The sequence below is a fragment of the Lepisosteus oculatus genome, chromosome 11 (genome assembly GCF_040954835.1).
Source record: "Lepisosteus oculatus isolate fLepOcu1 chromosome 11, fLepOcu1.hap2, whole genome shotgun sequence".
In the NCBI taxonomy this organism is placed as follows: domain Eukaryota; kingdom Metazoa; phylum Chordata; class Actinopteri; order Semionotiformes; family Lepisosteidae; genus Lepisosteus; species Lepisosteus oculatus.
In genome coordinates this window covers 13270388-13289613 of record NC_090706.1, presented here as the reverse complement: position 1 = coordinate 13289613, position 19226 = coordinate 13270388, and the positions used below count along the sequence as shown (strand labels likewise).

At 52.9% G+C, this 19226-nt stretch overlaps 4 protein-coding genes across 9 annotated transcripts; 2 read left to right on the top strand and 2 right to left on the bottom strand.

Moving 5' to 3' along the window:
• Positions 1-77: 77 nt before the first annotated feature.
• On the top strand, positions 78-5461 carry dhps (deoxyhypusine synthase). The gene is made up of 10 exons (XM_069195616.1): positions 78-229; positions 1351-1593; positions 1678-1842; positions 2895-3016; positions 3126-3222; positions 3365-3451; positions 3740-3845; positions 3937-4040; positions 4454-4579; positions 4722-5461. The coding sequence occupies exons 2-10, from the start codon at positions 1399-1401 to the stop codon at positions 4815-4817; spliced, it is 1098 nt and encodes a 365-aa protein (XP_069051717.1). The 5' UTR covers positions 78-229; positions 1351-1398; the 3' UTR covers positions 4818-5461.
• A 975-nt stretch (positions 5462-6436) lies between these two features.
• Positions 6437-11440, bottom strand: LOC102690674 (afadin- and alpha-actinin-binding protein). Of its 6 annotated transcripts, none has more exons than XM_015349162.2 (14): positions 11091-11440; positions 10350-10687; positions 10157-10272; positions 9029-9220; positions 8833-8943; positions 8624-8747; positions 8466-8541; positions 7998-8136; positions 7719-7869; positions 7533-7642; positions 7283-7444; positions 6990-7104; positions 6737-6884; positions 6437-6657 (listed from the first exon to the last, which is right to left on the bottom strand). In XM_015349162.2, the coding sequence occupies exons 2-14, from the start codon at positions 10402-10404 to the stop codon at positions 6564-6566; spliced, it is 1593 nt and encodes a 530-aa protein (XP_015204648.2). In that variant the 5' UTR covers positions 10405-10687; positions 11091-11440; the 3' UTR covers positions 6437-6563. The 6 variants fall into 6 exon arrangements, with proteins under 6 accessions (XP_015204648.2, XP_015204649.2, XP_015204645.2 ...); XM_015349163.2 differs by having other exon boundaries at positions 6737-6824; XM_015349159.2 differs by having other exon boundaries at positions 6737-7104; positions 10350-10490; positions 10574-10687.
• An 88-nt stretch (positions 11441-11528) lies between these two features.
• clpp (caseinolytic mitochondrial matrix peptidase proteolytic subunit) lies at positions 11529-15684 on the bottom strand. The gene is made up of 7 exons (XM_006631530.3): positions 15607-15684; positions 14821-14922; positions 13432-13503; positions 13016-13112; positions 12634-12821; positions 12347-12452; positions 11529-12183 (listed from the first exon to the last, which is right to left on the bottom strand). The coding sequence occupies exons 1-7, from the start codon at positions 15616-15618 to the stop codon at positions 11960-11962; spliced, it is 801 nt and encodes a 266-aa protein (XP_006631593.1). The 5' UTR covers positions 15619-15684; the 3' UTR covers positions 11529-11959.
• A 255-nt stretch (positions 15685-15939) lies between these two features.
• On the top strand, positions 15940-16602 carry LOC138241832 (110 kDa antigen-like). Its single transcript, XM_069195738.1, has one exon. It carries the CDS (start codon positions 15940-15942, stop codon positions 16600-16602), a length of 663 nt encoding a protein of 220 aa, XP_069051839.1.
• The last annotated feature ends 2624 nt before the right edge of the window (positions 16603-19226 follow it).

Below are 19226 nucleotides of genomic sequence, written 5' to 3'. Positions count from 1 at the left end.
GTTCGGTGGCGGGAGGCGAGAACAAAAGTTGCAACGAGCCTCACTGCTGGAACGGCCGGTTTGTCCCTTCAGGCTTTCCGTAGTTGTTGTTAGGTGCGTCAACAACATGGCGGCGTCCCGCACTGCGACGTGAGTTAACTGCCAGAAACAGCGAAACCGAACCTGGTCCTTAGAGGAGAGAATACAACGACAGTCCGGGATCCGAACTCGAGGAGGACAAGCGTGCCAGGTGTGTTTTTCAGTTCATGCAAATATCTGGTTACTATAAAATTACAAAGCAGTTTTCATGATTTCACCCTCATTACTGCATAGTTAGCTGGACCTGGGATGTACTGCAGTACCGTCAGAGGGTCGTTCACGGTCCCCTTCATTCACGTTTATCATATCAGGAGCCGGTATTAACTAATAGCATTTTTTTAAACGGTTATTATGTGCCGTTTACAGGTAGAATTTACATTTGCTAAAGCTTGTTTTGTCATATAATGTCCAGCAGCCATATCACCCTGCAACTCACAACTGGCAACCCACTGAAGATAAGCAGGTGTGAGCCTGGTCAGTTCCTGGGAAAAACTAAGGTTGCTGCTGGAAGAGGTGTTAGTGGGGCCAGCAGGGGGTGCTCACCCTGCTGTCTGTGTGGGTCCTAATGCCCCAGTATAGTGATGGGGACACTATACTGTAAACAGGTGCCGTCCTTCGGATGAGACGTAAAACCGAGGTCCTGATTCTCTGTGGCCATTAAAAATCCCAGGGCGTGTAACCCCGGCGTCCTGGCCAAATTTCCCATTGGCCCTTACGAATCATGGCCATCCATGAATTGGCTACATTACTCTGCTCTCCTCCCCACTGAGAGCTGGTGTGTGGTGAGCATTCTGGCGCACTGTGGCTGCCATTGCATCATCCAGGTGGGGCTGCACATTGGTGGTGGTGGAGGGGAGTCCCCATTACCTGTAAAGCGCTTTGAGTGGAGTGTCCAGAAAAGCGCTAAGTAAGTGTAAGCAATTATTATTATTATATTCGCTGTTAACTTTTCTCTATTGTTCTTTGGGGTCAATGGACTGTTAATAAGTGATGCCGATGAATTTAACAAAACTACAATAGAAAAATACAGGAAGCCTTCTTGAAGAACCGGGGTCAGGGAACTGTGATTATTGTTCGTTGCTCGTTATGAAAGGTGTTCCTCTCAAAGCACCCTGCTCATGCTTAAATTTAGAGAGTACTAATGAAAAATTACCTCATTACCTCAGTTAATTATTTTGTTCTGTTTGTGTTTTTTGTCTTTCGTCTGTTTCTTCACCTCTATTTGTAATCTCTTTATACCATTAATAAAAAAAAGGTGTTCTTCTCTTCCAGATCTGCCGCTGTCTGTCATTGTTGTGCTGAGCTGTGATTGGCTGAGGGATGGCGCAAAGTCCCCCCTCCCTGGCCCTGGAGTCGGTGCTCAAGGAGAGCTCTGCCCTTCCTGAGGGGACGCCCAAGGTTAAAGGTTATGAGTTCAACCAGGGGGTTGACCACAGAGGGTTGCTGCAGTCCTATCTCCACACAGGTTTCCAGGCCACCAGCTTTGCCCAGGCTGTGTTGGAGGTCAACAACATGGTGAGACTACTGCAGGCAGTGCGCCGGTGAGTCAGGCTGTCACACAGCTGGACAATGTTAACAGTACTCTGCTCTCTCCCTCAGATCGAGAAGAGGCTGGAGCCTCTGGAGGAATCCAAGGAGAGCACCCTGAGCCTCGAATTTTCTCTGCGGCCGCAAACGGGCTGCACAATCTTCCTGGGGTATACCTCCAACCTCATCAGTTCCGGCGTTAGAGAGTCCATTCGCTACCTGGCTGAGCACAGCATGGTACAGCCTTTCTGAGTGTCTCTCTGAGTGTAGTTTTGGCTCTCAGGGTGTGTGTGTGTTCAGCTCTCTGAGTGCAGTGTGGGCTCTCAGGGTGTGTGTGTTCAGCTCTCTGAGTGCAGTGTGGGCTCTCAGGGTGTGTGTGTTCAGCTCTCTGAGTGCAGTGTGCGCTCTCAGGGTGTGTGTGTGTCCAGCTCTCTGAGTGCAGTGTTGGCTCTCAGGGTGTGTGTGTTCAGCTCTCAGAGTGCAGTGTTGGCTCTCAGAGTGTGTGTGTTCAGCTCTCTGAGTGCAGTGTGGGCTCTCAGGGTGTGTGTGTGTGTTCAGCTCTCTGAGTGCAGTGTGGGCTCTCAGGGTGTGTGTGTGTTCAGCTCTCTGAGTGCAGTGTTGGCTCTCAGAGTGTGTGTGTTCAGCTCTCTGAGTGCAGTGTGCGCTCTCGGGGTGTGTGTGTGTGTTCAGCTCTCTGAGTGCAGTGTGGGCTCTCAGGGTGTGTGTGTGTTCAGCTCTCTGAGTGCAGTGTTGGCTCTCAGGGTGTGTGTGTTCAGCTCTCAGAGTGCAGTGTTGGGTCTCAGAGTGTGTGTGTTCAGCTCTCTGAGTGCAGTGTGCGCTCTCGGGGTGTGTGTGTGTTCAGCTCTCTGAGTGCAGTGTGCGCTCTCAGGGTGTGTGTGTGTGTTCAGCTCTCTGAGTGCAGTGTGCGCTCTCGGGGTGTGTGTGTGTTCAGCTCTCTGAGTGCAGTGTGGGCTCTCAGGGTGTGTGTGTGTTCAGCTCTCTGAGTGCAGTGTGCGCTCTCGGGGTGTGTGTGTGTTCAGCTCTCTGAGTGCAGTGTGGGCTCTCAGGGTGTGTGTGTGTGTTCAGCTCTCTGAGTGCAGTGTGCGCTCTCGGGGTGTGTGTGTGTTCAGCTCTCTGAGTGCAGTGTGGGCTCTCAGGGTGTGTGTGTGTGTTCAGCTCTCTGAGTGCAGTGTGCGCTCTCGGGGTGTGTGTGTGTTCAGCTCTCTGAGTGCAGTGTGGGCTCTCAGGGTAGATGTGTGTGTGTACAGCTCTCTCTCTCCCCTCCTCAGGTGGATGTGATAGTGACCACAGCAGGCGGCGTGGAGGAGGACCTGATCAAGTGTCTTGCTCCGACCTTCCTGGGGGAGTTCAGCCTGCCGGGCAGAGAGCTGAGGGAGAGGGGCATCAACCGGTCTGTACTGTTTGCCTGCACGCTCTGACCTTGTGTCCTGTGCAGCCATGTCGAGATCGGGCAGAAGAGCTAACAGACCCACCCTGCCTTTCTCTGCCCTGCTGTCCAGGATCGGGAACCTGCTGGTGCCCAACGAGAACTACTGTCGCTTTGAGGACTGGCTGATGCCCATTCTGGACCAGATGGTGCTGGAGCAGAAGACCGAGGTTGGGGCTGCAGTGCGCTGCTGTGTTCCTCTCTCATCCGTCCGCTGTCCCCTCCTCTCCCCGCCAGAGCTGCACCTCAGGGCCTGAGGTCTCCCTGTGTCTCTTTCTCACTCGCCTTCCCTTGACTCCCTCTGCGTCCCAGGGCACACACTGGACCCCCTCCAAGATGATACATCGACTTGGCAAGGAGATCAACAACCCTGACTCTGTTTATTACTGGGCCTACAAGGTGAGTGACCCCAACCCTAAACCTTACCCTAACGCAGATACCTGACTCACCCCAATACCCGACTGCCTGTCCCCGATACCTGACTGACCCTGATATCTGACTGATTGATACCTGACTACACTGATCTCAACACCAGACTAACCCTGATACCTAACTGACCGACTCTGATGTCAAAGTGCCAGACACCTGATACCTGACTGACTGATACTTGACCAGCCCTGACTGCCTGTCACACCTGATGCACCTTCTCTCGGATCTCGGCTGGACATAATTCCCTCTGTCTTTCAGAATAATATTCCGGTGTTTAGCCCGGCCCTCACAGACGGCTCCCTGGGGGACATGATCTACTTCCACTCCTACAAGAATCCGGGGCTGGTGCTGGACATCGTGGAGGGTCTGTCCGTCCCTGAGTGTCTGTGTCCTGCTGTGGGTCTCTGTCTCTCTCACTCCAGCTTGTCCTGATGCTCCATTTGTGTTGTCCGCAGATATCCGGAGGCTGAACAGTCTGGCAGTGTTTGCCAAACGCACAGGGATGATCATCCTGGGAGGAGGGCTAGTCAAGCACCACATCGCCAATGCCAACCTCATGGTAACACACACCCCCTACACCCCTTAGTGCCAACCTCATGGTAACACACACATCTGCACACACACAGTACCAACCTCATAGTAACACACACACCTACACCTCTCAGTGCCAACTTCATGGTAACACACACACATCTGCATCCCTGCACACACAGTGCCAACTTCATGGTAACAGACATACATCTGCACCCCCACACACACAGTGCCAACCTCATTGTAATACGCACATCTGCATACACACAGTACCAAACTCATGGTAAAACACACCCCTGCATCCCTCAGTGCCAACCTCATGGTAACACACGCACACACAGTGCTCACCTCTTGGTAGCACTCACACAGTGCCTGTGGGTGATGTTCTAGTATTGTAGTGTCTGTGGCGCGTCCCCATGACCTGCACCCCTCTCTCTCCAGAGGAACGGTGCCGATTTCTCAGTGTTTGTGAACACCGGTCAGGAGTTCGATGGCTCGGACTCGGGCGCCCGGCCAGATGAGGCCGTGTCCTGGGGCAAAATCCGTCTGGACGCCAAGCCGGTTAAGGTACAGAGACCCTGGTGCTGTCCGTCAGCTGCTGCTCTTCTGACGTGCATGTATCAAACTGGTTCTGCACTGTAGTAATACAGTTCGACACTTGGTCCACTGGCGTTACCGTGACAATGTGCTTTTCGCTGTTACACTGCAGGTCTATGCTGATGCAACTCTAGTGTTCCCCCTGCTAGTGGCTGAGACCTTTGCACGCCATGCAGACAGGCTGACTGCCCCGAGGAAGGAGGACTGAAGCCAGCCTTTCACTCCCCCTCCCCCTCAGCCTCATCCTTCCCAAGAGAGGTTCCCGCCTGGCTGATGACCAGCTCTTCATCACCTGTCAGTCTTTTATTTTGTAACAGTGTTTTAAAGATGATGGGTTTTACTGGTGTTATATTGGCGTCTTGCATAGTAGGTGTATATATGGACTTGGGTCAAAGCACTGCTCTGTTTTTAGACTTTCTGTATATCTGACTATGCAGTATGTATCAGGGCAAGAGACAACAGTGCTGGGTTTACTGAACCTTCACTGCTATCAGTGTTCTAAAGTGACTTTATAGGAAAAAAAATAGCAGAAGGGCTCAAAATTGATGTAGTTGCATTTTTCCCTTTATGCATGTTGAATCTGGCAAGTGCAGTCTGTCTCCCTCTGGTGGCCACTGTGCCACCCTGCAGCTGCCTCTTCTCAAGCTGCATGGTCTTGCTTTCCAGTTCTCAGTGAGTGAGCAGCTGTGCTATCTGCTTTAGCAAAGAACAAGGTGCTTCACGGTAGGGAGATCCTTCAGTATATACCTGTTCAGAAAATTAAATGTATATTTAAATGTAATATTTTTATTCCAAATCTTCAGATACATTTTCCAATCTGAATACAATTCAAGGAAAATTAAAAAAGTACAAGTGTTTTTGGTCATTTATTAATATTTTAATGAGCTAAGATGGCAGAAATGCCCTGAGACTCTCAGAAATATGTCTGTGGGACAGAAAAACAGGTGATTGTTACAGCAGTACATATGCAAAACTATGTGTATCACCACATCACACTAGGGCTCAATGTGGGAAGCAGAACTTTTTTTAAAAATCACATGGTCGGGGTCTGTGATACAGGGCCATGTCGCTGAGAGCAGTATAAACATGCCTGTAAAAGTGGGTTCTGTGACCTGTGATAGAGGTGTGAGTCATGGCTGCTGCTGCTGCAGCACACAGACAGAAGAGGGACGCATTTGCCTCAGGCATGACCAGCACTGCCTGGAGGGGGGGGGGGACAGCAAAGAGAAGGTCTACATTAAGCTTGCCTGACAGTCCTGTTCCAATAGGGGCTACAGTCCCAGTGCAGTAGGACAGTCCTGTTCCAATAGGAGCTACAGTCCCAGTGCAGTAGAACAGTCCTGTTCCAATAGGAGCTACAGTCCCAGTGCAGTAGAACAGTCCTGTTCCAATAGGGGCTACAGTCCCAGTGCAGTAGAACAGTCCTGTTCCAATAGGAGCTACAGTCCCAGTGCAGTAGAACAGTCCTGTTACAATAGGAGCTACAGTCCCAGTGCAGTAGAACAGTCCTGTTACAATAGGAGCTACAGGCCCAGTGCAGTAGAACAGTCCTGTTACAATCCATATCCACATGGATCTGTATAGAACAGTGTAGTGTGACAGTACAGAGCTGTAGTGAATAGCATATATGGTCTTTAGGTATGAACAAGGCTATAAATTTAATCCTATATATTACTGACTTTATACACAGCAGGCCATGGGAGGTCAGAGGGGAACAAGTAGAGATACTGGAGAACAGGTCTGAGCTGTCATACTGCCCCCTGCTGGAACGCAGGAACACTGCAACACAGAGCTGCTAAGGACAAAGGTGTCAGTGCCACCAGAGGCTAAAGGTCAACTCTTTATTCGATTTTTAAAAGTATTAAAACACAAAAACAATAAGGTAGTATTCCCATTCCTCTGGCCAGCTGGGACTGGGCTGGGCGAGGTGGTCACTCTGCATCCACCTCTCCATCTAGAAGGACACGTCCAGCTCCGAGTGCAGGTACGACCCTCGGGGCCCTGCCCAGGTCCAGTGCTCGGCCACTGCAGGGCTCCTCATGCTGGCCCTGCGTGTGGAGAGAGAGTGAGGGCGCAGGCCAGCCGCAGGGCCGGACCAGTCAGCGCCGTGACCCGTGTTGCGCTGACCTGCGTGGGAGAGGCAGCCTCAAAGTGCGGTACAGCTCGGGCGTGCTGGGGGTGCCCACCTCACCCTGGCCGGCCCACACCCTGACCCCTGACCCCGGAGTGGAGACGGCCGTCAGCCGGGAATGAGAGGGGGTGACTTGACTGAGACCTGGAAGAGAGAGTCGCACCCCGAGCCCACAGTCGCACCCTGAGCCCCACAGAGGAGGCAGGGGCCCACAGTCGCACACCGAGCCCCACAGAGGCAGACACTCACTGAGTGGGCTGGGCTCTTTCCTGCTGGCGAGAGGCTCCTGTGGGTCTAGGAGGGGCGACAGGCTGAGGAACTGCTGCTGCACGAGAGACGCCCTCTGCTGTTCAAACTGACGCCGCTGCAAAGACAGGGATAGGGACAGCATGAGGACAGTCGATTCAGGTGAGAGACGGGTATGAAGACGGACACAGCACGAGGACAGTAGGGATCAGCAGAGAGATGTTTGACAACGGAGACAACATGACCGAGTGCTGAGACAGGTGCCGCCTCCCCCATGATGCTCCTCCCCCCCTTACCTCATGGCCCAATCGGATGGCAGCCTCAGTGAAGCTCCGCCTCTCCCTCTGAAACCTATGCCTCTGAGAATCCAGCTCCGCCCACCCGGCCTGGAGCCGCTCCCACTCCTCCAGGAAATAGGAGTCCGTGAGAGAGGGCGGGAGCGCAGGGGACACGCTGTCCTGGGCGGGAACGAGAGCACGCAGAGTAAGAGACGGCCTGCAGACAACACAACTGCGAAGGGCAGGAACAGCACAGTCAGCGGCCAACCTGTAGCAGCTGTTGCTGCAGCCAGATCAGCTGGTGACTTTGCTCCAGCTCTGCCTCCAGCTGAGCCAGCTGCTTCTCCTGGTCTGTCCCCACAGCAGCCGAGGAGGGACCTGCGGACAGACAGATGGACTTGGAGCATGCTGTCTGATGCCACGCGATGTGACGGGACCCTGTGCGGGTCGTTACCGTGGACGGACAGCTCCTCCAGCCTCCCCTTCAGGCAGCTCCACACCTGCACCACGCCCCCTGTCACATGATCTCCCAGCGCCGCTTCCGATTGGCTCAGCTGCTCCCAGCACGGCGCCGCCCCCTCTGCCTCTGCGCAGTCAAGGACAGCCTGGGAGACGGACAGGCTGAGCATTGGGGTCAAAGATGGGGGTGTGTCCCCGTGCCCTCCTCCCTCCCTCACCCTGCCCCCTCCTCACTCCCTAACCCACCCGCTGCACCCCCTCCCCCCTCGCTCACCCCGTCCCCCAGCGCAGTGGCCATGTCATGGCTAAGCAGGCGCAGCAGAGAGGAGAGGCTCTGACGGCGAGACTCCGCCTCCTGCAGCTCTGCTTCCCGCCTCTCCAGCAGCTGACGCAGCACCTCCTCCCCGCCCCTGCTGGACAAGTGACATCACAGGGCATGACTGGACACACCCCCTAATGGACGAGTGACACAGCACACGGCATGACCCCACCCCCCCGGACAAGTGACATCACAGGGCATGACTGGACACACCCCCTAATGGACGAGTGACACAGCACACGGCATGACCCCCCTCCCCAGCTAGATGACAGAGCACACAGGATAACAGGCCTAGAGGGAAGAGCACTACCTACTGGTGCACCAGCAGCACTTCCAGCAGCAGCCTGGTTTCCCACAAGCTCTCCCCACCCCAGCGGTGCCGAACCTTACCCAGTGCTGAGCCCCCCGGCCCAGGACACTCACCGGCTGTCGCCCCTCGCCACGCGGCCCGGGGCCCTCTTCCCGTCCGGCCGGGGCAGGAGGTTCAGGATCTCTATGCCTGGACAGGAGAGGCGGGGAGTCAGGGAGAGGACGGCCGCCTGCCCGGTTCTCCGAGCGCCGGTCGCCCCGAGCGTCCTCACCGGCCCTGCGGTCCCGCGGCTTGTCCACCAGCTGGGCCAGCCGGTCCTTCAGCCGGGCGGCCCTCTGCTCGCTGGCCCTGAGCTCGGCCGCCTGCTGGGAGCAGCGGTACTGCAGCCCCACGGTCTGCGCGGCGGGGTGGGGGAGGGAGACCTCATGAGCGCCCCGTTCGGTCGCTCCTGCGCCTCCGCAGGACCCTCGGCTCACTCACCTGCTCTCTGTCGCTCCGCAGGGAGCGCTGCAGGGCGGCATTCTGCTCCTGCAGGCTCCTCACTCTGTCCTGCAAGGCCGCCAGGTGGAGCTCTCTCTGCTCCAGCTTCTCCTGGGGGGGGGGGCAGAGGAGGGGCCCGAGTGGCGTTGGAGCGGTTCCTCTCCTTGCCGCCGGCCTCACTCGGACCCGTGCTCACCTTCAGAGTGTGCAGCCTGGCCCTCAGTTGGCCACTCTCTCCGCGCTCCCTCTCGGCTTCCCTCAGTCTCTCCCGGTTCTGCAGGTGCAGCGCAATGAGCGACCGGGCGCAGTTCAGCAGCGCGGCCACAGGGGGGCGCCCTCTCCCAGCATCCTCCGTGCTCACTGAGGGCAGCCCCAGTGCCGCTGCCTCCTGCCGGACACAGGACAGCAGCTTGCAGACGCCGAGCGTTTTGGAGAACGACAGCAGCGGAGTGGGGTTCCGCACTCAGGACCTGGGGGACCCCGTGTCTGCCCTGTCACCCCAGGGTGTCTGATGTGATTTCCTCACCTCACTTGCCTCTGTGCTCAGACCAGATCCGGGGAAAAAACCTCAGGGCGCCAGACCCCCCCATGCTGCCCGCGCACCCCAATTCCCAGCTCCGCAGCGCCCACAGAGAGCTCTCCCTGCTGGAGTGACTCCTGGGGCGCAGGGGAGAGGTCTCTCACCCCCCCGTCCCCCAGCATCAACAGCAACTCTACATGTCTGCCCCCAGCAGGACATTAAGGTCAGTCAGCCTGCAATTAAGAATTACAGCCAGCAGCCATATCACCCTGCAACTCAACTGGAGCTCAGCAGCTGTAAGCCTGGCCATGCCCTGGATGGGAGACCTCCTGGGAAAAAAACAAGATTGTGGTCTACGTGGGTCCTAATGCCCCCCTATAATGACAGGGACACTATAATTTAAAAGGGCACCGTCCCCCGAATGAGACATAAAATTGAGGTCCTGACTCTCTGTGGTCATTAAAAATCCCAGGGTGTTTCTCAAAAAGAGTAGGGGTGTTTCCCTGATGCCCTGGCCAAATTTACGCCCGGTCTTTACCAATCATGGCCTCCTAATAATCCCCATCTCTGAACTGGCTTCATCACTCTGTTCTCCTCCCCACTGATACTGTAGCTGAGTGTACTGGTAGTGGAGGGAGTCCCCATTAGCTGTAAGGCGCTTTGAGTGGAGTGTCCAGAAAAGTGCTATATAAGTGTAAAGAATTATTGTGAAGGCTGTAAAAGACCCAGGTCGGGGGGGAGAAACACTGATCTAGCCAAACTGAGACCCCGCAGAGTCACACCAGGACCAAGCCCTGCACTGACGTTGATGAAGAGCTCCAGGTGCTGCTGGTCTCGCTGTGTCCAGGCGGGGGCGCTGTGGAGTCCGTCGCCCCTCGGCGGGGTGCGGGGAGGCGAGATGCGGAAGGTGTGCCGGAGGGCTGGAGTGAGAGAGGGGACACAGGGGGTGAGAGACAGCGGTGGACACTCTCGGCGGAGAAGCGGGCCAGGCTGTTACCTGGAGAGTCCTGCAGGCTGGTGTCCGAGTCCGTCTGCCACAGTTTCTCCGCCATCTTCCCTGCAGTATCCTCAGTTCAAGTGCAATATCCGCTAACGCGGCGGCTGAGGTCACACGGTGATGCACTAGCGACAGGGACTCCTAATACCAGAGCAGTAATAAAGGTCACTGCGAGCTGACCTTTTACGACTGAGAACAAACCCACACGCCCAGGTGCCACTGACATCCAGACAATTCTTCGCTGTTCGGAGTTTCTCTCCTGTCCCGCCCGGGTCGAGCACAGATTATCCCCGGGGTTCGGCTTCAGCGAGACTCCGGGACGTGTTTTCTGGGGGTAACTGAACGGAGGAGGGGGGTTATTAGAAAATTCGTCTCGAGGAGAAGATCACTAAAAGCGTGGAAATAAACTACCACGGGAATCAGCGCAGCCGGACTCCGCGTGAGGACGGCTCAGTGCAAAGAAACAAGGGGAAAAGAAATCATTTGAAACAGACAAGACGGAGCGCTTGCAGCCTGGACTCTCATGCTGCACGGGCTTCCTGGCAGAGACACGCCTCTACACCTGGGACACAATCTCGCTCTCCCAGCTACTGGAAAACCCTTCCCGAGCTGGGCAAACCTGCACCTGGAACGTAACTGCTCCTATTCACTAAACTTCAAACACGCCTAGTGTCGTTCAGGGCGATTTTCTTTTCGCAAGAACACTGATTACCGCCCGCTGCTCTCTGAACTCAAACTCACCGCCTTGAACAACACGCAGAGAGTTTCGAATTGGAGAGATGCGCCAGGGCACCCGGCTGCTGCGCCGCTTTTCAATTACTTCTCCTTCACTGTGCGAGATAATGAGCCGCTGCCGACACACCTGGGAGCCGCTCTCCATTCACCTGAACCCACGGCGAAACGCGTTGGGGCTGGAAGGCAGACACGCGTGTCGATTGGCTGGCGGGTGCCTGTCCGTCTTTCCAGCCATCCAATCGGAATAAACCGTCAATGCACGGAGGTATCCAATAGGAACAGCCCCTCCTAGGCTTACCGGACTTGTCCAATAAGAACCTCCCCAGGTTCCTCCCTGTGGACCAATGAGAAGTGGTTGGCTGGTGTCCACACAGCCTGCGCTGCTCAGGTCTCAGGTCAGGTCCTGCACCCCCTCACATACAGAGACGACTTGCAGCTGAACTGTTCTGTCACACCTAGTTTATTGAAGATCGAACAGACTGACTACAGTGCTGCAGGTAAGAAAGTATATTCACCAGTCTTCATCAAAAAACGATTTGGTACATTTTTAATTTAAAAAAAGTGACCAAACAGTGGGGGTCAGTGGGAGACACTGACAGCAGGGTCCAACAGCAGCGGACAGGGAAAATGAGTCCGGGTGCGGGTCCGGGTCCATAGAGGAGCGGGTGGGTTCTGCTGCAGGGTGCTGTGCTGCCAGTCTTGCCCACAGTGGCTCACTGCCTGTGTAGGAAGAGACTGGAGGGGCTCTCTGCTCTGTGCCACACCGCCAGCACAGTCGGCAGGTGCTGGTGGGAACAGGCCCGCCTCCTAAGTGTGAGAGCGCCCCCCGCAGGGCGGCTCTGACAGTGCGACTGCGGGAGCCGGGCAGCAGGGCGTCAGGGCTCAGGCTTGGCAGACGAGGCGGGGGTCCCCTGGGGGGGCTGAGGGTTGGTGGAGGGCTCGGTTGGGGTGCAGGGGGCACTGCTCGGGGTGGGCTCCTTCTGCAGCACTGCGGGCTCGTCCTCCCCGGCCTGGGGGGGGTGCACCAGGACCCTGTCGATGATGCCGAAATCCTGGGCCTCTATGGGACTCATGTACCTGTCCCGCTCCATCACACTCTCTGTGTGAGGGAGAGAGAGGACAGTGAAACACCGCTGAACACACACTCTCCCCCTTTCACCCTCTTTGCACATAAGCCGACACCCCTCCCTCTGTCCCTGTCCCTCCCTCTCCCTCCCTCCCTCTGTCCCTGTCCCTCTCCCTCCCTCTCCCTGTGCAGATACCTATGATGTCCAGAGCCTGGCCTGTGTGTTTGCTGTAGATGGTGTTAATCTGTCTCTTCAGCTTCAGGATCTCCTCTGCCTGGATGGCGATGTCTGTGGCCTGACCCTGCATGGATAGTGAGGGACAACACATTTCAGCTCAACATCGCAGCGCACACACACACACACACACACACTGCTCAGACCACACACACCGTACAGCACACACACACCGTACAACACACATTTCAACTCAATATAGCAGCACAGCACACTGCCTTCTCTCTCCGCCATCTGCCTGCTCTCACCCTGGCGCCCCCCGATGGCTGGTGCACCATGATCCTGGCATTGGGCAGCGAGTGCCTCATGCCGCTGGTTCCTGCTGCCAGGAGCAGGGAGCCCATGCTGGCGGCCTGGCCCACACACCAGGTGGAGATGGGGTTCAGGATGTACTGCATGGTGTCGTAGATGGCCAGCCCGGCTGTAACCACGCCCCCTGGAGGCAGGAGAATGCAGTACAGTTACAGGCTGTATCAATGGAAACAGTAGAACACAATGAACCACACTGGCACCCAAATACAGCAGCTCCTCTCTCTCCCTCCATGCGTCTTCCACCACAAACTGTTCCTTTCCTCTGATCTGTCCTGCCTCTCCAGGACACACACACTCTCGACAAGCTCGGCCGCTCACCAGGACTGTTGATGTACATGTGGATGGGCTTGTTGTTGCCTTCTGACTGGAGGAACAGCAGCTGAGCGATCACCAGGCTGGCCACAGAGTCATCGATCTGAGGGAGGAGGGAGAGAGAGGCGCAGGATGAGATGTGAGGAGAGAGGAGGCATTCACAGAGTGCTAAGAGTAGGAGGGATTAACAGACAGGCTCAGTGACAGACTGGACAAATCAATAGAATAAGACAACAGCGAGAGAGAAGAGAGCAGCAGAGGCAATATAATACAGTCACATGGTCATAAACTGAGAAGATATGACAATAATAATAGCTCTGGGGTTATAAAGTGAGGTGGGCATTGAGGCAGAGAGCATATCGCAGAGGGACAGACAGACAGAGAGAGAGTCACAGACAAACACAGGGAGGAGACTGACTGACCGGCCCCATCACGCAGATGATCCTCTCTCTCAGCAGCCGTGAGTAGATATCGTACGCACGCTCCCCTCGGCCCTGACCCGGGACAGAGAGAGAAGGCACTCAGGGCTTTCTACGCAATAAGAAGGAGGCTCTTCAACATCAACCCACCAACAAGAATCTGGCTCCAAATATTTGAAAGTGTAATCCAACCCATTGCCCTATACGGCAGTGAAGTTTGGGGTCCCCTCACAGACCAGGATTATACCCAATGGGACAAACACCCCACAGAAACTCTGCACATGGAGATCTGTAGAATCATCCTCCGTGTGCAGAGAAAAACTCCTAACAACGGGTGCAGGGCCGAATTAGGCCAGTACCCACTATTGATAAACATACAGAAAAGAATATTAAAGTATTGGCTACACCTAAAAAACAGTGACCAAAATTCCTACCACCACAAAGCCCTGCTGAGCCAAGAGCTGAGCCCAAAACAGAGCCCCCTGAGCCAGCTGGTCCTGAGGCTCACCGACCTGAGCCACACCAACACTAACCAGCCTCAGGACAGCACTGCTAGAGCACCACAACCCAGACTCAACCACATCACAGCACAGATCAAACAGCAATATCTCACACACTGGGACACACACACACAAACACAACATAAACTGGAATGCTACAGAACCTTAAACAGACAATACACACTAGCCTAATATTTGACCAAAATAAAAAATAACAAACAGAAACAGACCCTGACGAAGTACAGGCTCAGTGACCACAACTTGGCCATAGAAACTGGGCGACACAGGCAGACCTGGCTGCCCAGAGAGGACAGGCTGTGCTCCCACTGCCAGCAGGGAGAAATAGAGACAGAGGTGCACTTCCTACTGCACTGTGACAGATACTCTGGGATTAGAGAAACATTCTTCCCGAAATTCAGAAATCTAATCCCAGAGTTCCCACACCTGCCAAAACCACAACAGGTCCCAATCCTACTGGGAGAGGGAGGAGGGAACTCAGTTGATCTGGCAGCCCAGTATGCGATCTCCTGTCACAGCCTGAGGAACAGTGAGTCTGTCTCCCAATAATGCTCCAGCCGCCTACAGTATATGTCAATATTATATAATATGTCTTTGTTGTAAATGTCTGTAACATGTCTGTAGATTTTATTTTACTTCTATTTTTTATTTTGTTCTATGTTAATTTTATTATTTTTATTTGCTTTGGCAACACTGATTGTACCTATCGGTCATGCTAATAAAGCACCTTGAATTGAATTGAATTGAATTGAGACAGAGACCAGGAATGTGACACCTTCACAGGACAACACCGGCCTGTTCCTTGTTTCTCTGTGTGCTAAGGGCCCAGAATAGTCGTGTCTACTGAACCCCCCCTCCTGCGATCCCTGCTTACCGTCTGCTCCACCACAATGGGGATGAGGGGGCTCCTGCAGGGGGCGCTGTGATGCATCAACCGACATCCCCTCAGCAATGACACTCCGCCGTGTAATAATCTCTGCAAGGAGCAGGAAGAGAAGAAGACAGATCAAGACAGGATTGTATTTATGTAGGCCTGTTGCTCCAATAAATCACTATATACAGTCTGCACTATTATTGAAGGGTAACAGAGAGCGGCATCTCTCTGTAGCACTCTGGAGCTACAAGGGCAGATGTGTCTGTGTCCTCAGTACAGCACTCTGGAGCTACAAGGGCAGACGTGTCTGTCTCCTTGGTATAGCACTGTGGAGCTACAGGAGCAGACGTGTCAGTGTTTACACAGAAGACAACTGCAGTATCACAGTAACAAGAGCTGCACAAGAAGTTAGGTGTATATGTATAGTGTAAATTAATTTTATTAATGCCAGCCAAAATAACTACAATATGTCACTGCACAAGTCCGTTAGTGTTGCAATAATGCCTCAGAAAAGTTTACAGGCGAAATGTCAAGAGCACACACATTAGCAGCAGGAAATACTACTAGTAACCAATGTTAAACCACCGAAATCCCGGCGTCCCCATGTCGGAGCTACACACGCGTCATTACACAAGACAAGATATAAAATATTTCCAAATGTCGCTCTTCCCACAGCCTCTGTGTGATTAAGAGTCTGCCAGCAGGCCTCGGGACTCCGGTGCAAAGGGAACAGACTCTGTCTGGAAACTCAACGTAAAAAGAAAAGTTCTGTGACTCGTAACTCACCCTGCTCAACATTGCAATCCTGTTTTTGCAAAACCGGAATCACTCTTTGACCCACTGAAGCCAGACAGTAAAACGCCGTGGGTCCCCGATCATGTGACAGTGTTGCCCGACTGTGTATCCTCTTTTAACCGCACCTTTTGGCCGGCCAGCCAGCCACACGGCAATATAAGGTTTCATAAATATATACGCCATTTTCAGCCCGAATAAGAAAGGTTACAAAGTAATTTAAGAATGCATCTTGTTCTGGAGTTTGTTCCAGGTGTGGTTTTTAGTTAAAGTACAGAAACCACGTGACTGTTGATTTGGTAGCGCCACCTGCTGCTGCGTTTGTTCATGTTACTGCGGTTCAATGGTTTACAGATTGAGGAGACTGTGAACAGTTTCTTCACTATACAGATTGTGGAGACTGTGGACAGTTCCTTCACTATACAGATTGTGGAGACTGTGGACAGTTCCTTCACTCTACAGATTGTGGAGACTGTGGACAGTTCCTTCACTATACAGATTGTGGAGACTGTGGACAGTTTCTTCACTATACAGATTGTGGAGACTGTGGACAGTTCCTTCACTCTACAGATTGTGGAGACTGTGGACAGTTTCTTCACTCTACAGATTGTGGAGACTGTGGACAGTTCCTTCACTATACAGATTGTGGAGACTGTGGACAGCTTCTTCAGTGTACAGATTGAGGAGAATGTGGACAGTTTCTTCACTGTACAGATTGAGGAGACTACGGACAGCTTCTTCACTGTACAGATTGAGGAGACTGTGGACAGTTTCTTCAATGTACAGATTGTGAAGACTGTGGACGGCTTCTTCACTGTACAGATTGAGGAGACTGTGGACAGTTTTATCACTGGACAGATTGTGGATACTGTGGACAGTTTCTTCACTGTACAGATTGTGGAGACTGTGGACAGTTTCTTCACTGTACAGACTGAGGAGACTGTGGACAGTTTTATCACTCTGCAGATGGTGGAGACAGAAGCAAGATGAGTAAAGTAAGTGACAGCAGCAGAGCCTTTGTCCAGTCAGCAGAGGGCCTGTCAATCCAGGAGGAAAGCTCACAAGAAGACTGTGAAGTGGTGTCAGTGATCATTTTCAGGACAGAGTGGAAGACGACGCTAGAGGAAATCTGAGCTAGAGAAAGCCTGTGTCATTGTGGAAAACACAGTCTGTTTGGATGAAAGAAACCATGTCTGGATTTGACTTAGGTACTAATTTCTGAATATGAGTTTTGCAAGTTAGAGCTGTATCCGGCCAGATGCCTGGATATTTGTGATCCGTGACTAGTTCAGATCTGTGACTTATTCTGATTATCTCAGAATGTGAAACAGGCACCTCCTGAGTCCTCAGCAGAACAGCAACCACTTTGACCAGAAAGTACAGCCCGTACATTTACATGAATAAACCAATAATAAATAGATCACATGATGCTACATTCAATAAAACCCTTCAGTCATTAAGTAACTATCTGCACCTATGAAACTTGGCGCGATGTGAGACACAGCCTGAGTAATAGGCCTACACAGGATCTGTTCCATCATCAATTGCCTCTTGAGGAGTGACTGGCTGAAAACATTTCCTGATGTTTGGAAATGTGGAGGAACAGACGATCTGTGTACTGCAGCACCATGAAAGACCACCCACTGCTAATCAACATACAGGAAACAGCAGTCTACTACTGGATACATCGAAAAAGCAGTGACCCAAAACTGCTACCACCCTGCTGAGCCAAGAGCTGAGCCCAACAAAGAGCCCCCTGAGCCAGCTGGTCCTGAGGCTCACTGATCCAAGCCACACCGACACCAGCATCCTCAGGACAGCACTGCTAGAGTACCAAAACTCAGACCCAAGCACATCACAGCACAGATCAAACAGCAATATCTCACAACATACTCACAACATAAGCTGGAATGCTACAGAATCCTAAACAGACAATACACTCTAGCTGAATACCTGACCAGAAGAAGTACAGGCTCAGTGAGCACAGCCAGGCCATAGACAGAGGACACAGGCAGACCTGCCTGTCCAGAGAAGAGGCTCAGTGACCACAGCCTGGTCACAGAAACTGGACACAGGCAGACCTGCTTGTCCGAAGAAGATAGGTTGTGCTCCCAATGCCAGGAGGGAGAAGCAGAGACAGAGGTGCACCTTCAGCTGCAGTGTGAGAAATACTCTGGAATTAGACAAAAATTCTTCCCTAAAATAATAAAACTCATCCCACAATTTCCACACCTAATGGAATCAGAGGAGCTGGGAGAAAGGGGGAAACTCACTTGAGCTGGCAGCACAGTACGTGACATCAAACTCCTTAAATCTTACATTCGCACTGAAATGCTTAAAGTTTTCTAAGTCTCGTGTTTGAATTTAGAAAGTGTCATTTTAACAGGATTAACATTTTTAAACGTTCTCTCTCTATCCTAGTTTGCACGGCGGTCTCTGGCAGGAGCTGTCCAAACTCGTGTCGGTGAATATTTACAGGCACTGCATTCCAGAGGGATAGACAAGGAGGAATGAAGCAGGAGTTACACAGATTTCCTATGTGTTGTTATTGCATTTTTTATCTTTTATACGGCATTCAAGAACAGATTAACAGGAAAAATAAGGAAGGTTAATACTGACAGAGTTAAACTTAGGTTTGAACAAATTCGCCACTTTCTCAAATGGGGAATTTGGTTCCTTAGATTATGTTTGTTTTTTATATAATTTCTAAATAAATTAGATTTTAATTATAAAAATGCAAAACGTTCAAGCCACTTTGGTTTTGGGGCATGAAAGATCCTTTTTGCCCTTTGCTTTTAACGGTAAGGCACGACCTGCCAGCGATACACTTTCCGGGAGAAATGTGACAGCGAGGCGGCTGCCGGTGAAAAGCCCGTAGAGCGGTTTGCGCGACTGCGCCCCGTTCCGAGTCCAGGGGTTGTGGGCTGGGAGCCGGGTGCTCGGTGTCACCGGAGGGTGTAGGGGCTCTTAACCCAGAGTAGCTACGATTAGGCCGGTAGGCTGAGCTGGTGGATCCTCAACCGCAAGCTAGCTCCGCGGGGAGCGAACACATTTCTTCTCCTTCTGTGGATTGGCACCCCTCCGGTCCGACACTCCAAACATACACACACCCCTCCTGCTCCGACACCCGACCACATGTACCCCCTGCTCCGACACCCCAAACATACACACCCCCCCGGCTCCGACACCCGACCACATGTACCCCCTGCTCCGACACCCCACATACACACACCCCTCCTGCACAGACACCCCGACCACATGTACCCCCTACTCCGACACCCCAAACACACTGCTCTAACACGGATACACACATCAACAGTATATGGCTAGTATAGATCATAATATCTGTCTGTTTAATTAACATTTTAATTGACATTATTAATGTCCAGTGCCTTCACAGACAGTACCAGTGTATGTGGTGGGAAATACGCCTGTTTTGAACTCAATAAAGTCTATGGATCTGGAAGCGCGTGTGTGCTCCTGTAGTGTGGTACACTGGGGAGTGGCGGTGATTGGCTCCCGGGGGAGATCAGGGCACGATACACAGGACTGTAATCCCAGAGTTATCCATAATATTTAACCTTAAGCACAGGGGAGGGTTACAGTCAGAGCCT